The following is a 15,889-nucleotide window of genomic DNA, read 5'->3' as shown; positions in this document are numbered from 1 at the left end:
GGAACTGTAGTTTATTGTGGCCCAAGAGAGCTCTCTGACCTAAATGACTCACAAAACTACATTTTCTAGAATTTCCAAGCCAGGGCAGTTAAAGCAGTCTCAAACTGGAATATATCTGCAGTGTGTTTTGGACCTAACTGAAAGAAAGAAGTTGAGAGCATGAGCTTTCGTAGACTAAAATCTACTTCCTCAGTCCATATGCATGATCTGAGGAAGTAGACTTAAGTCTGTGAAAGGTCATGCTGCCAACTTCTTTCAGTTAGTCTCAAAGGGTTAGTCTACCAGTTCTCTCTACATACTGATTATACAGACTAACAGACTCTATCTTTGAATGAGTAATTCATGTCTGCTATTTATTTCAGAAACCATTTTTAAACATCCTCTGCAGGAGAGCAAACGACAGCAGTTCTAGCAATCCAAGGTTTCGCAGCAGCTGCGTTTGTTCTGTCTCCGCTCTGCTCTTAATATTCTCGATTCCTCCATTTGTGTCTAAAGGGCAGATTTCATTGCGATTCCTTCCAGGGACAGAAGGGAAAAGTTATCTGGAAAGTAGACACTGATGTGGGGTGCATCTGCACTGCAGAAATAATCTGGTCTGACACCACTTTAACAGCCATGGCTCAAGGCTATGGAATCCTGGGGTTTGTAGTTTGTTGTGACACCAGGGCTCTCTGACAGAGACAGCAAAATGTCTCACAAAACTACAAATCCCAGAATTCCATAGCTTTGAGCCATAGTTATTAAAGTGTCGTCAAACCAGATTATTTGTGCAATGCGAATACACTCTTTCTCTATTTTAAAATGTACAAGTCTACAGTTCCGTTCAAGCTTTGGCTGCATCCACACTGCAGAAATAATCCAGGCTGGCACCATTTTAACAGCTGTGTTTCAATCCTATGGTGTGATTTGTAGTTTGCTATGGCACTAGAGCTCTCTGACAGAGAAGGCTAAGTGTCACACAAAACTACAAATCCCAGTATCCCACAGCCTTGAGCCACAGCAGTTAAAGGGGGGGGTCAAAGTGGATTATTTTTGAAACGCTGATGCAGCCTCATTGGCCCTTTCTAGAGGGAAGGAGGCGTGGCCAGAAAAGGGGCCCAATCAGAAGCAAGGTCAAACTTGCGCGTGCCAGTCCTTTCTGGCGTGCGTAGCGACGTAATGAAGCACGCCCTTCCCATAGTAAAGATGGCGTTCTCCGGTGTTTTGTAGCTATACCCCAGTCCCTGGCCGCGTTTTTCCAAGAGCGATGGCTCTGAGGAAGCCGGCTTTGCGGCTGGGAGTTACGGCCAGGGGACTCCGGGAAGCCGGTCAAGGTACGCAGCTCTTGGGGTTTGGTTTTGAAATTGAGATCTATTTACATTAATGTTGCACACTGCAGAAATAATCCGGTTTGAGAACGCTTCAACTGCCATGGTACAGTGCCAGGGAATCCTGGGTACTGTAGTTTTGCGAGATATTTAGCCTAGTCTATTAGAGAGCTCTGGTGCCAGAATAAACTACAGTTCCCAGGATTCCCTAGCATTTAGCCAGGGCAGTTAAAGTGGGGTCAAACCGGATTATTTCTGCAGTGTGGATACAGCCTCAGCTCAGCCATGGAAAACTAGTTGCGCAACCTTGGGCAAGTCACACTCTCTCAGCCTCTTGGCCAAGGCAAGCCTCCCTTGAAGAAACCTGCCAAGAAAATCCCTGTGACGAGGTCGCCATAAGTCAGAAACGCACACAGCCATGGCACCAGAGCATTCTGAAAGGGAAGGGTAAATGTCTCATAAAACTACCATTCCCAGGATTCCATAGCATTGAGCCATGGCAGTTACATGGGGCAAACCAGATTATTTCTGGATGCAGCATATGACTGTGGTGACCAGGGTTCGAGTCCCCACTCAGCCATGAAACCCACTGGAGTGACCTTGGGCAAGTCACACTGTCTCAGCCTTAGAAGATGCCAATGGCAACCCCTCTCTGAAGAAACTTGCCATGAAAAAAACCCATGATAAGTTGGCATTAGGGTCACCATAAGTCAAAAATTACTTGAACACACAGCAACAGCAGCAAATACTATTATAATACAGCCAGCCCTTCTTATACACTGATTTTTTATACACGGATTTAAGCATACGCGGTTTTAAAATGTTCCAAAAAAGTATAAATTTACCTTGATTTTCCATTTTTTATAAGGGACACCATTTTGCTATTTCATTATATGTAATGGGACTTGAGCATACACGGATGATCTTGGAACCAAAACCCAGCATATAACAAGGATCCACTGTAGTGTGTAAAGGTACAGAATGAAAAATACAAATGTAAGAGGCTTGATAGAGTGGTTTTTCTATTATATAGTTTTAATTAGAGGAGTAATGGGAAGGGGGTGGGTTGTTTATAACGAAAGGGGTTGTTGTTGTAATATGTCCATGAGTTTGGATTTCAGTATCTTTTAAACGCCCATGTCATGTATTTTTCTTTATTCCTTTGAAGGGCTTAGATGCAGCTCTGCTATTCCCAGCTCTGCTACTCCATCTGCTGAGGATGAAGTGGATACAAGAGAAAATGAGATTGTAGCTCCTGACTTCACTAACCGGAATCCACGTAATCTGGAACGCTTGGGTGTGGCAAGAAAGGAGCGGGGTTGGAAAACCACATGGCCAAAACGAGAATATTGGCATAGGTATGTCAGGAAAAAATATAGAACAGCAGAGCTCTACCAATATCTGGTTGTTGTTTTGTGAATTTATTGCTAACAAAGAAATAAGAGCCAGAGTGGTGTTGTGGTTTCAGTGTGGGACTAGGACTCTGGGAAACCAGGATCTGAATCCTTGCTCAACCATGAGCCTCTCACCTGCAGAGGAGAGCAAAGCCAAAAAAACATACCAGGGAAACCTTGTGATAGGTTCACTTTGTTGTTGTGTGCCTTCAAGTTGTTTCCAGTTTATGGTGGCCCTAAGACAAACCTATCCTGGGATTTTCTTGGCAAGATTTGTTTAAAGGGGTTTGCCTTTGCCTTTCTCAAAGGTTGAGGCTTTCCATAGCTGAGCATGGATTCAAACCCTGACCTCCAGACTCATAGTCCAATGTCCAAACCACACCGGCTCTAGGTTCACTTTAGGATTGACATAAATATAAAATGACTTGAAGATGTACAGTAACAAAAAAGAAGAAGTTTCATTTTATCCAATGCTGTCTTTTGCAAATCTAGAGAATCTTATACTAAAACCATAATTTCACCTGTTTTAGGGTTTATTATTCTCTTCACAATATTTTCTGCTTTTGGGTAATGCAACTATTCTGAGCTGTAGTTTCAGGCTGTCAGGCATATGTTTCTTTATTAAAATTAGTTTCACAGGAGAACTTGTCAGCAGCAATGAGAATTTGTTTCTGATTTCTGTACTAAAATCATGATAATATTTTTCTCGGTTTGCTATTCAGGTTGCGACTTGTGCGAACACAGAAGCATGTGGAGGCCTATGTTGAGCACTGTAGTGGTCACATTGTAGTCTCTGCTTCCACCCGGGAGTGGGCCATAAAGAAACACCTTCATAGTACATCATGCTTGTCAGCATGTGAGAATGTAGGACGTGTGCTAGCACAACGTTGTCTTGAAGCAGGAATTGGCCTTGTGGACTTTGGCGCTACAATTCCATGGGAAAAACGTGCTGATTCGGCAAGTAGATTGTTTTCGGGGGTGAAGGGTTAGGGTTTTGTTAATTTAAAAAGTCAACATACAGTTCATCCCACAATTCATCCTCTTACCGCAGCTGAAGGACAGCTGTATTTTCAGCAAGATGTGGTCTGGCTGTAATGGTAATTATTTTACCTGCTCCTTTAATTATTGGATTTATAACCCTTCTTTCTTTAGATGATGGAAATAACAGTTTCTCTCCTTGTTAGGAGTGCTAGATGTCAGCATTTGGTTCATAGTCTTACAATTAGAAATACTGTATTTTATGCAAGAGGTTGGAAACTTCTCTGAAAAAAATGCAGTAAGAAATGTGAAAAACCATGTTTTATGCAAAAGAAAATGCTATTAAGTGGCTGAATAAAGGTTTTGATTTGTTTCTTTTGTCTTAAACAAAAACAGGTCAAAAGATTTGAAAATGCTATGACAGAAGGTGGTATTATTCTGAAAGAGGCGCGAAGAATCTATGAACAAATCGAAGATCCATGAGAAGACCATGAGAAATACTGTTCGAATAGACTGTCGGCTGCTCTACCCTTGCAGAGCAAATAACAATAATCTATTTCAGAGCTTTAATAATACTAAAGTTCATTTTGATAAATAAAAATGTAAAGATGGAGTGGTGTTGATGTCTTCTTTTCTTTCTTTTTTCTCTTTGGCTAGTGTTACCTAAAAGTGGACTTCACCTGGCAACTCATGCAGCTAGTTGGATTTCAAAACAGGTGTATTCCTTCTCACTTTGACAGGATCCTGCTCTCTTTTCAAATAAATTTCATAAGCCCTTTCAAATATAATGTACCCCTTCTTCTAGAAAAAGGAAAACAAGAGGCAAAGAGAAATATATATATATATATATAGAGAGAGAGAGAGAGAGAGAGAGGATTGTAAACTAGGCTTAACATAAACTGGCTCTATGTTCCAAGAATATTTTCTTGGAGTTGGTATCTGTACAACACACACTTTGTGGCTAAAGTACGGTATTAAGATCTTCTGACCATCGTAAGATAGATGGTAAATATTTGTCTATTTTCGGCTATAATTTTTCATCTTCAGTAAAAGTATGCAGGATATAACTAGGTTGACTATTAGTTAAGTTCCAGATTGCAAGAGTAAAGCTTAAAATACATAACTTATTTGCAATTTGCAAATATTTAAGATGTTTCTGATACAAAATTACTAAATCGGATTGCATTGAGCCAGCAAGGAGCCACCACTCCACATCCCCACATGATATGACACAAGGACAGTAAATTGTCTCAAATACAATTGAATAGTTTTAGGCAATCTCCATTCTAGTCACGCAAGATTCCAATATATCACTATCAATTTGCCTGTTGATTTAATAGCGACTCCATGAATTTCATAGAAATTTTTAAAGTAAGGAAAGTGCAGAGGTGATTTTGCCAACTTTTTCCTGTGAAATAAGGCCTACTGGTATTTGTTGGTGGTCTTCCATCCAAGTACTAACCAGGGCTGACTTTACTTAGCTTCCAAGATCAAACAGGATATGGTGCCTTTAAAGTATACATCTTTTGAATTTTGACTATTTTTACCAGTTTATTTACCATTTGCCAAAGAGACTTAAGTGCTTACTGCATTTCATGTGGGTACTTCTGAGCCAACATACATAGTTTGGGACTTAATGAGATCCTAATTGCAGGGAACTCTATGGAACTTGATTTTGGATCTATCTTTTCAGACCAGGGTTTGAAAACAGTAACCAGGATTACTTACTAAATACTGGCACACATCTGATATAAAATATGTTTCCCAAAGCAGCTCCATTTTATGAATGTGATTGTGTTATGTGTGTAGATGTTTATACACACACACACACAAAATGAAATAAAAATAAACGTATACTTCAGTTAACAAAGCCTCTGATGAATAAGCTCCTTCCTACAAAGTCTTTACAGGAGCCCAGCCCCCTGTTCTTTTCTTGTCTAGTCTCTAGCCAGCAGGGTTGGGGATTGGTTTGGTTTAGGTTTTTGTTTTATTTTTGCGCATCTGGCATTGGTCGGATGGTGGCAGAGGACTGGAGAAAGGCAGACTTCTGGTGTTCGGTTGCAGCAGTGTGTCTGCAACAAACAATGCAGTAAAGCTTCACCTGGGAGAGAATGGGATTCTAGTTTAGGTATGTATATGCTTACCTACAACCCGCAAGGTAAAGAAAAGAAAAATGGAAAACAGATTAGCCTGCCTGGCATGTTGGAAAAGCATTGATCTATAGTTTGCCACCAAAATGGAAATCATAAGAAAAGAAATCCCTTGATGTATTTTGGAAGCTTTCAAGTGATCTGTAGAAGATTCAAAATAAATAAACAGAAGATTCAAAATGCTTTTGTTTACTTATTCAAGGCTTATCTGACCTGGTTTCATTTCACATAGGTATATTGTTAATTTTGAATAAAAAGTTTGCTGAAAGCTTGAATGGCTCTTCCTCTCTCTTTTTTGGTGAGGAAGGAATCTCTCCCTATTCTTTCCATGTTATTTGTGCCTCTGGTAGCAAAGTTTCTGTTGAGGCAGTCCAGGAACACATCTAGAATCACAGAGTTGGAAGAAACCTCTATAGCCAGCCATCCAGTCCAACTTCTCCTACTTCTATCTCTTAGTTATTCCTACTATTTTTCAAAACCTACAGTTAATATTTGATTCTTCTGTTTCTGCAAAAAGATTATTAAAGGTTCTCACTTTAACAGCCCTGACTCAATGCTATAGAATTCTGGGATTTGTAATTTTGTGAGATATTTAGCCTTCTCTCTCTCAGAACCAGTGTGGTGCAGTGGAGGCCAAGGTTTGAATCTCCACTCGGCCATGAAAACCCACTGAGTGACCTTGGACAAGTCACACTCTCTCAGCCTAGAGGATGGCGATGACAAACCTCCTCTGAAGAAACTTGCCATAGGTTTGCCTTAGGGTCACCATAAATCAAAAACGACAACAAACTCAATAGCTCTGATGCCACAACAAACTAGAAATCCCAGGACTCCATAGGCTGGAGCCCTGGGAGTTAAAGCGGTATCAAACTGCATGAATTTTGCAATGTGGCAAAAGCCTTAGAGACTGAATGTAGCTTTCTTGCAGGATGTCCCAAAGTCCTCCTTTTCCAGGCCATGTCCTCCATTTTGGCCTTCGGTCCAGGAGGAATTCCAAAATGTCCTCCATTTTCAGCATGACAAAGAAGCATGAATTTACATTTCTAGGAGTGTTTTAGCTCTTTTTTCTTGAATGTCCTCCATTCAAGCACAGATTTCTATTTCTATGACTGTTCTTTTCTTGACTCATGTCCCTCAGTTTTTCTTGAATGTCCTCCATTTTGAGCATGATTAAGAAGCATTTCATTTACATGAGTGTTTTTTAGCTTTTCTTTAGTCATTTTGTTAGGGAAACATTCCCAATATGTTCATTTGAAAGGAGTGTCCTTGAGTGAGACACGAGAACCCGAAATGTCCATAGGCAATACGCACTTTATTGATTGGCCATGGTGACAGCACACCAGCAGATAGTGATAAAATGGCTGCCGCGCCCAATAGCCATTTCCAAAAGTTTTTATAGCAAAACACAGTTCATTGTTTACGTAGCATTAGCTTAATTGGCTATTTAGTACACACATGATTATACCACAGGCACCGATATAACACCGGTATTAAAAGATCTCCATTGGCTGCCCATTCGCTTCCGAGCGCAATACAAGGTGTTGGTTATCACCTATAAAACCCTAAATGGCTTGGGCCCAGGGTACTTGGAGAACCGCCTCTCCCCATATAATCCGCCCCGCACACTCAGATCGGCTGGGAAGCATTTGCTGACAGTCCCAGATTCTGAATACACCACAACATCGCGTAGAGCCTACTCCATCTCGGCTCCTTTGCTCTGGAACGCCCTTCCCAGTGGAGCTCCGCTTGGCCACCTCCCTTAAGCGGTTCAGGAAGGAATTAAAAACCTTCCTGTTCCAAACAGCTTTCCCCTAACTTTCTCCCTTTGTAGCCTCCTTCCTCCCCCTCACTGTCATTATTTGTTGTAAACATCTTATGCTAGTTGGATATTGCATGTGATTTTAATGTATAATTGCTGTTTTGTGGATTGTATTTTTATTCTGTACTGTTATTGTTGTAACCCGCCTTGATCTATGGAAAGGCGGGCTATAAATAAATATTTTATTTATTTATTATTATTTAATTGGCTATTGTCTAAACATCAAGTGATTGGTTGCATTCACTGTCCATGCAGTGTTCACACACTTTCTTATTGGCATTACATTTGCTTGGAGTCTGGAATGCAAAGAGATACTTGCTAGGATGATCCTGTTCCCTTCAAGGCCACAGCAGAGGGAGAGCATTGTATTCTCAAAGCTCTGGCGAAGGAAGGGGTGCATAGCCCATGCACTTTACTCTGTAGCTTATTCTATGAGTCTACTGTAACCACTGATCCTTTTGCAAAGCCATGTACAGAAGCAGAAAGCAAGAAAGCATAAGTTCAGCCATATTTATGTCCCTCTCACTCCATTTTGAAATGACTGAGAAGCATGAATTTCTATTTCCATGGCTGTTCTTACCTTTTCTTGGGTCATGTCCCTCCATTTCTCTTCAATGTTCTCCACTTTGAGCACAACTAAGAAGCATAAATTCACATTTCCATGGGTGTTAACTTTTCTTTGGCCATGTCTTTCAATTTTTTCTTGAATATCCTCCATTCTGAGCATGACTAAAAAGCAAAAATTCACACTTATAAGTGTTTTTTTAAAAGCTTTTATTTGGTCATGTCCCTCCGTTTTTCTTCAATGTCCTCCATTCTGAGCATGACTGAGAAGCATGCATTTCTATTTCTATGATTGTTTTTAGCTTCTCCTAGTCATGTCCCTCCACTTTTCCTCAATGTTCTCCATTTCGAGCATGACTGAGATGCATGACTTTCTATTTCCATGGCTGTTTTTTTCCCCCCTTGGGTGATGTCCCTCCATTTTTCTTTAATGTTCTCCCTTTTGAGCATGACAGAGAAGCATAGATTTCTATTTCCATGGCTGTTTTTAGCTTTCCTTGGGTCATGTCCCCTTATTCTTCTCCAATAGCCTCCATTTCTTGTACAGACCAGAAACCCTCTAAATGAGGGGGGAAGGTAGGCCTATAAAAAGCAGCAGCTGCAGGAGCAGCAGGGAGGGAGGGAATTTAGAGGGCCATGCAACCACCTGATAGGGAAGTCTTTCCAAATTGAGAGCAGGCTTCTTTGGGGCTCCTAGGCCAGAAGCCCTTAGGAGGGGTGAAGGAGAAAAGGGAGGCAAAGAAGAAGAAAAAGAAGGAGAAAGAGAAGAAGAAAAGATGGATGTGGGAGCGGGGGAGTTTGAGGAAAAGCTGCCCAGGCTCCAGGAACTCATTCTTGGCTGTGACTTTGTTGGTGAGGAAGGCAAATGGAAGAGCCCTTCCTAAGAGCTTTTGGGGCTGGGGAGAGGAAGGAAGACACCACCTTCATAAGTGGGGCTCTTCTTGTTGTTTTGTTGTTGTTGTTGTGTGCCTTCCAAGTCGTTTCTGTCTGGTGGAGACCCTGTCATGGGGTTTCCTTGTCAAGATGTGTTCAAGGTTTGTTCACTCTGAGGCTGAGAGAGTGTGACTTGCCCAAGGTCGCCCAGTGAGGTTTCATGGCCCCAGCTGAGACTGTTATTGATTATTTTAAAACCAGAATTTTAACCCAAAATCAGCAGGGAGACAAAGGAGTCGATTGGAAAGGAAACTTAGGGCCCGAACAGACAGACCAAAATAAAGCTGCTTCAAGTCACTTTGGAGGTATGCTGTTTAAACGATGCTTGCATCCTACAAGGCCAGAAGCTGCACCAAAGCTTCTGGACTCTTAGGATGCATGTATCGTAAACAGCATACTTGCAAAGTGACTCGAAGCAGCTTTATTTTGGCCTGTCTGTATCAGGCCTTAGTTTATTTAGTTTCAGCATTCTTCCCAAATGAAAATTCTGGGACCACAATTCTAAAACGAACCAAGCTTTTATAGTATATTTTGAACAAAGGAAACTACAAATCACATTTTCATTGGTTACACTGAATTAAACATTTACCCCCCTGTATATTCATAGGATATCCTGGCATATGTCTCTATCCCACGTCAATCAGTCTTTTATCTCTTTGTTTTGTTTCACTGTCCTTAAACTGTTTATGCAGTACTTCTTTTTATTTGGGTTAAAATTTTAAGTTAGGAGCCATTTCCAAATTGTTTACATTCCAAAACAGAATGTTTGACATGACCTGGAATAACAGCTTTTGCTCTCATTTTTAGCACTATATTTTTTAACTTCTGAACCAGTAAAACCATTTAACCATTCTACCACAAGACTCTAACCCTGGCCTTCTCAAGACTCGCAGTCAGGCACTCAAACCACGAGGCCACACTGACTTTTATTTATTTTATAATATTTATTATTTATTTGGATCCTTCCTTCTGAAGAAGTCCCAGCTATTATCCCAGCATAATAACAGACCACTGCCCAATTTTGCTTTATCTTTATTTTGAAGTAAGCCCCCACAGGACTCAGTGGGACTGGTTGGTGCTTAGGTTTAAAATCCAGAGCCTTAAACTCATTTCAGCAGCTGCGTCTCTCTGCACACTAGAAATAATGCAATTTGACGCCGCTTTAAGTACTGTGGTGCCATCCTATGAAATTCTGGGATTTGGCCGTTTTGCAAGCCTGCTCTGCCAAGAGTGCTGGTGCGTCACAAAACTACACATCCCAGGGTTATGTAGGATGGAGCCGTGGCAGTTCAAGTGGTGCCAAACTGCATTATTTCTACAGCGTAGACTCACCCTAGGATGGTCGTTGGCAGGCTTAAGATTTGTGGGGTCAGCTTATTTCAGAAAAGTGGAATAAAGTAATTGAGCTAGGCATGTTTTAAGCAGCAGGTATTGTTTGACTACATCTCCAGCACAGCCAGCGATAAGGGATGATGGACATTGCTTTCCAACAAAATCAGAAGGTCAGAATCCTGGAATTTGTAGGGTTTTTTTTAGCTTTGGCAGAGCAGACTAAAGACATTGTAAAACTACAAATCCCAAGATTCCATAGGATGGATCTACAGGGATTAAAGTGGTGTCAAACTGCGTCATTTCTACAGTGTAGATGCACTCTTAATCAAAACGTAAGAGCTTTAATGAATAGTGTGTGGTATCATTTGGTGTGTGTGTGCAAACTGCATGGTGAGAGATAGGAAGAGTTTTCTAAATGATGGCCACTGATGTGGAGTGCCAAGATTATGACAGAAAGCCTCTCTGGGTTAGGTATGTGCCTAGACATACATAATCAGAATCATGTTAATCAGAATCCATTGCAACAATTGAGATACTGGAAAAGAAATCTATTCCTGTATAGTATGTGACTCTTGGTGAAGTGCCCAATTCTTATCTAAGAGAATGAATACATACATACTAAGTGGTTGCTTTTAGAATTGTAAGTCATAGGTTATAAAGATGTGAGTTTGTAACATTTGTGCTAGATGGGATATGTACAGCATACATGTTAAAAAAAAAACAACAACCCACAACTTAAAAGTTGTACTGTAATAGTAATTGTAGGAATTTTGATCTGTTTTGTAGTAGTGAGAGAAAGAGACTTGTTCTCCTCTACCAGCTCCCTTGTTCCATTCCATCAGTGCATCTGAAGAATTAAAATAAGATCTATAAAGGCTAAAATCGGGTGGGCAACTGCTGTACTTTGGCCACGTCATGAGAAGGCACAGATCACTAGAAAAGGCAATAATGCTAGGAAAGGTAGAGGGCAATAGAAAGAGAGAAGGACCGCACACCAGAAGGATGGACTCAGTCAGGAAGATCACAGGAATGACTATGCAGGACCTAAACAGATCAGTGGAGAACAGGAAGTCTTGGAGATGTTTCATCCACAGGGCCACCATGAGTCAGTTGACCCTGGGCAGTTAACAATAATAAATTTCAAGGAGCAAGAGGGTGGCTTGTGGAGGATGCACTTTTGGGTCAAATAGGCCACATGTGGCCTGTGGACTGCAATTTGATCTTAAATAAATCTTCTGGGCACAATACAAGGTATTGGTCATTACCTTTAAAGCCCTACGTGGCTTGGGCCTGAGTTAACTGTGGGAACGCCTCTCCCTACATAATCCACCCCGCACACTCAGAACATCGGGGAAGAATTTGTTGGAACATTGTAATACTCAATTAACCACAACTTCCCATAGAGCATTCACTGCTGCAGCCCCTAAATCATGGAATAGTGTGCCAGAGGAGATCCGTCTTATCACTACCTTAGATGCCTTTAAGAACGCACTAAAGACGGATCTCTTCCGTGGGCTTTCCCATCAGATTTGGTATAGAGATGATGATTAAGACCCCCACTCTCTAAGTATGATGGTATATGAATTGATGTTTGGAGATTTTAAGGAACTAATGGGGATGTATAATTCAGTATTAGTATTTTATTGACTGTTAAGTTGCATTGTATTATTTTAATGATGTAATCCCGCTTCGATCCTTGGAAGAGGAGGGACATAGAAATAAAAATTATTATTATTAAAGTTGCAATTAGATTCCTCTTCCCTTTCTTTTTCATCTAGTTTGGTGTCCTTGTATGAGTTCTATCTGTTTGCTGTGTTTGCAGGACTTGACATGGAATTCACAGGTTTACATTCAAGCTTACTAGATAGACAGCTCAGGTAAGCCTGTTTGATTAAATGAGTTTTCCACTTACGGGTCTGCAGAAAAAATATGGAGAGCATGCAAAGACATGAGAGGACATCATGATTTTTGTCTCTTCTAGTCTTTTTGATTCCCCTGCTGAGTGGTATCGAAAAGCCAGACAGAACGTACAACAGTTTGCCGTGAGTCAGCTTGGTGAGCAATTCTGGTTTCTGAAATACAGTGGAAGTCTCGCAGCATGCACAATACTCTGCTCAGCACAGCAGGTGTGGGAGGGGAATGGACAAAGGGATCAGAGAGGCCGTTATGCTTAACTTTTTTTCTACTTTAGTGATAATTTTAAAGTTCCATGTCCACATTACAAGATGACAAGCTGAAAGGATTATCTGAGTGGCTGTGGAGCATCTAAATATAGTACTTTTGAATATACCATGTTTTCCCCAGCATGCTTTTTTTCCAATAATTTTTTTTAAAGTGCTGTGTACTTGCTATTTTTCCACCCACCAGTCCCAATACACAGGATAGTATCATATTTAGGAGTTTCTCTCCCAGCATAACAAGGGGAAGCATGGAAATGCAGTGATAAAAGTCAAAAGCGCCTTAGAAGCGTTAGGAAGACAACTTGCTCTCTCGATCCCTGTCCCTCTTGGTTAGCGGCTCAGGGGGGCCCGGTTGTAACTATTATGGTGCACCGCATAATTAATGCATCATTCAGGGAAGGGCGTTTTCCATCCAGCTTAAAATTGGCCATAGTAAAACCGCTGCTAAAAAAGCCCTCCCTAGACCCCCTGATGCATAATAATTATCGGCCTGTTTCACTGCTACCCTTCTTGGGGAAGGTGATCGAGAGGGCAGTTGCAGTCCAGCTTCAATCGGTCTTGGAAGACACTGATTTTCTAGACCCATTTCAAACCGGGTTCCGGGCGGGCTATGGAGTTGAGACTGCCATGGTCGCCCTGGTTGATGACCTCCGTCTGGGCATGGACAGGGGTAGCGTGGGGTAGCGTGTCCCTGTTAGTGCTCTTAGACATCTCAGCGGTTTTCGATACCATTGACCATGGTATCCTTCTGGAACGCCTGAGGGAGCTAGGAATCAGGGGCACTGTACTCCAGTGGTTCCGTTCCTACCTCTCGGGTAGATTCCAGATGGTGCAGCTGGGGTACGTGTGCTCTAATAAGAGGGCACTTACATCTGGTGTCCCTCAAGGAGCCATTCTGTCCCCCATGCTATTCAACATTTACATGAAACCGCTGGGAGAGATCATCCGGAGACACGGGGCGCAGTGTTATCAGTACACTGATGACACCCAAATATGTTTCTCTGTGTCTCCGACTGATGCAGTGACCAGGGATGGCATCTCTCCTCTAAATGCCTGTCTGGAGTCGGTAATGGGCTGGATGGGGGAAAACAGACTCAGTTTGAATCCCGAGAAAACGGAGGTGCTCGTGATAGGCTCCCCTGGCCCGGAGATGGATGTTTGTCCACCTGTCCTGAATGGGGTCACACTCCCCTTGAAGGACTCAGTTCGCAGTCTGGGGGTGCTCCTGGACTCGTCGCTCCACCTTACATCTCAGGTGGATGCGATGGTCAGGAGCACCTGTTATCAGCTTTGGCTGATACACCAGCTGCGTCCCTACCTGGGCCGGGGGGACCTTGAAACGGTGGTACAAGCTCTGGTAACCTCTCGATTGGATTTCTGTAATGCGCTCTACATGGAGCAATCCTTGTACCACTCCCGGAAGCTACAATTGGTTCAGAATATGGCAGCAAGACTGGTCACTGGATCTTCCAGGGCCAGTCACATAACTCCTGTGCTTAAAGATCTGCATTGGCTGCCCATTCGCTTCCGGGCACAATACAAGGTGTTGGTTATTACCTATAAAGCCCTAAATGGCTTGGGCCCAGGGTACTTGGTGGACCGCCTCTCTCCATACAATCCGCCCCGCACACTCAGGTCTGCCGGGAAGCAACTACTACGAGTTCCAGACGCAAAATACTCTACAACAACACAGAGAGCCTTTTCCATCTTGGCCCTGCAGCTCTGGAACTCGCTTCCCGGCGAGCTCCGCTCGGCCACCTCCCTTGACCTTTTCAGGAAGGGGCTAAAAACCTTCTTTTTCCAGCAGGCTTTCCCCTAATGTCCCAGTTGTAGCCCCTGCTCTCCCTTTACTGTTTGCATTCGTGCTAGATCGGATGTTATTAATTTGTATCTTTTAATATGTATTAATTGATGTGTTTTTTGGGGACATTGTAACACTGTTTTTATATTGTAACCCGCCTTGATCTTTGGAAAGGCGGGCTATAAATAAAGATTTTATTTATTATTATTATTATAAAAGCAAGACTGAAAAGACAACTGGCTGTTCGCACATTCAGTATATTATGAGATGTGTCCATATCAAGGAAGATGGGACAAAGTATATATCTAAGAGTGTTATACCATATCTAATGAATTTAAAGAGAGTAATGAAACATATATATTTTTAAAAAAACAACAGAGGTACCTTTTGTCTTTGTGCTATTGAAATGAATCTTCTGCAGAGAATTAAAGCTAGGGATGAAATGAGAATATGAATACCCCTTTTTGTGGAATACTCTACCGCCCTTTAACTCCATGTTTACTTAGTGATACAGGAGTAAAAACTACTTTATCTGTATGTATCTCTTTTCAGTCTCAGAATTAGAGTATATTATAGGAAGTGGGTCGAAAAAGTACTTGTGGAATCAATGTATATGTGTAACATGGTCCTCATAAATAGGCTGTTATCAAACAATTTACGTTTATGGGGACTGCCAGTATTTAGTACCAATATTCAATACCAAAAGCCTTTAGGTTTCATCTGAATGTTTGTTATAGCCTTTTTCAGTAAATGACCTCATGTGACATCCTTATTAAGAGGGTAGGAATGACTCTAGCATAGTTATATATAAGTGATGTAGTAGACCAAGTATTTGTGATTGAGGCATCACTGTGTATGAGACTGTCTTGTGTGATTTTTTTTCTTTCAGGTTTGTCAATATTTTGCCATGAAACATCAAATTCGTAAGTAGTAAGCTATTTTTTCAAGCATTATATTTATCTGATGGGAAACTATATTTTTAAGGCTTCCTTTTGGATGTCATCTGTCATAAATAAGTATAATTTGTCATTTTGATTAACCTTTTTACAGGTATGTGGCCCATTCATATAACTTTTTCCTTTTCCCCATAACATTCGGCCAAATGGACTCTGAATTTTCTTTCCAAGCATCCAGCATTCAGTTCTTGTCTCACTATGGTTTTGACTATAACAAGGTACGCTTTATTATTATTTTACAAATAGACTAGACAAATACAACTTAAATTTGGGAGAGGTTAGACACAATAACCTTTTCAGAAAGATTTATTTTGATTACCTTTAATCTTAAATCCTATTGATATGCAATACCCACAAAGATATTTTAAAAATCTAATTGTGAATTGAATGGTATGGAAAACTGACTTCTTCAGCTGAAGTAGGTGATTTTGGGTTCTTTGGGTCAAGCACTTTAAGCATGTAGTGGATTTTAGAA

The 15,889-nt window shown here is 41.3% G+C and overlaps 2 protein-coding genes across 7 annotated transcripts in view; both read left to right on the top strand.

Annotated features, from left to right (window-relative positions):
• Window positions 1-1,148: 1,148 nt before the first annotated feature.
• On the top strand, window positions 1,149-4,286 carry MRPL18 (mitochondrial ribosomal protein L18). Its single transcript, XM_089528431.1, has 4 exons — window positions 1,149-1,313; window positions 2,476-2,665; window positions 3,424-3,658; window positions 4,076-4,286. Exons 1-4 carry the CDS (start codon window positions 1,247-1,249, stop codon window positions 4,160-4,162), a joined length of 579 nt encoding a protein of 192 aa, XP_089384557.1. The 5' UTR covers window positions 1,149-1,246; the 3' UTR covers window positions 4,163-4,286.
• Window positions 4,287-8,716: 4,430 nt separating this feature from the next.
• The window catches only part of PNLDC1 (PARN like ribonuclease domain containing exonuclease 1), a 32,913-nt gene continuing 25,740 nt past the window's right edge, over window positions 8,717-15,889 (top strand). For 3 of the 6 annotated variants that reach the window (XM_089530102.1, XM_089530098.1, XM_089530099.1), the window contains exons 1-5: window positions 8,858-9,064; window positions 12,300-12,354; window positions 12,459-12,532; window positions 15,348-15,381; window positions 15,509-15,632. In XM_089530102.1, coding sequence (XP_089386228.1) covers window positions 8,989-9,064; window positions 12,300-12,354; window positions 12,459-12,532; window positions 15,348-15,381; window positions 15,509-15,632 — 363 coding nt within the window. In that variant the 5' untranslated portion in view covers window positions 8,858-8,988. Of the gene's footprint in view, window positions 8,789-8,857; window positions 9,065-10,697; window positions 10,810-12,299; window positions 12,355-12,458; window positions 12,604-15,347; window positions 15,382-15,508; window positions 15,633-15,889 lie in introns of those variants that run through there. The other 3 variants (XM_089530100.1, XM_089530101.1, XM_089530103.1) reach the window with 3 other exon arrangements.

This window comes from Sceloporus occidentalis, unplaced genomic scaffold (genome assembly GCF_023333645.1).
Source record: "Sceloporus occidentalis isolate IW3139 unplaced genomic scaffold, rSceOcc1.0.p SCAF_6, whole genome shotgun sequence".
NCBI lineage: Eukaryota > Metazoa > Chordata > Lepidosauria > Squamata > Phrynosomatidae > Sceloporus > Sceloporus occidentalis.
Note: the sequence above shows the minus strand (reverse complement) of the source record. Positions and strands in the feature narration are given on the sequence as shown.

Excerpts from the sequence above, each read along its gene's own strand:
- MRPL18 (XM_089528431.1), top strand. The coding sequence starts at position 1,247 with ATGGCTCTGAGGAAGCCGGCTTTGCGGCTGGGAGTTACGGCCAGGGGA. Across the intron at positions 1,314-2,475 it reads ACTCCGGGAAGCCGGTCAAG|GGCTTAGATGCAGCTCTGCT; the intron begins GTACGCAGCTCT and ends ATTCCTTTGAAG. Across the intron at positions 3,659-4,075 it reads GGGAAAAACGTGCTGATTCG|GTCAAAAGATTTGAAAATGC; the intron begins GCAAGTAGATTG and ends AAACAAAAACAG.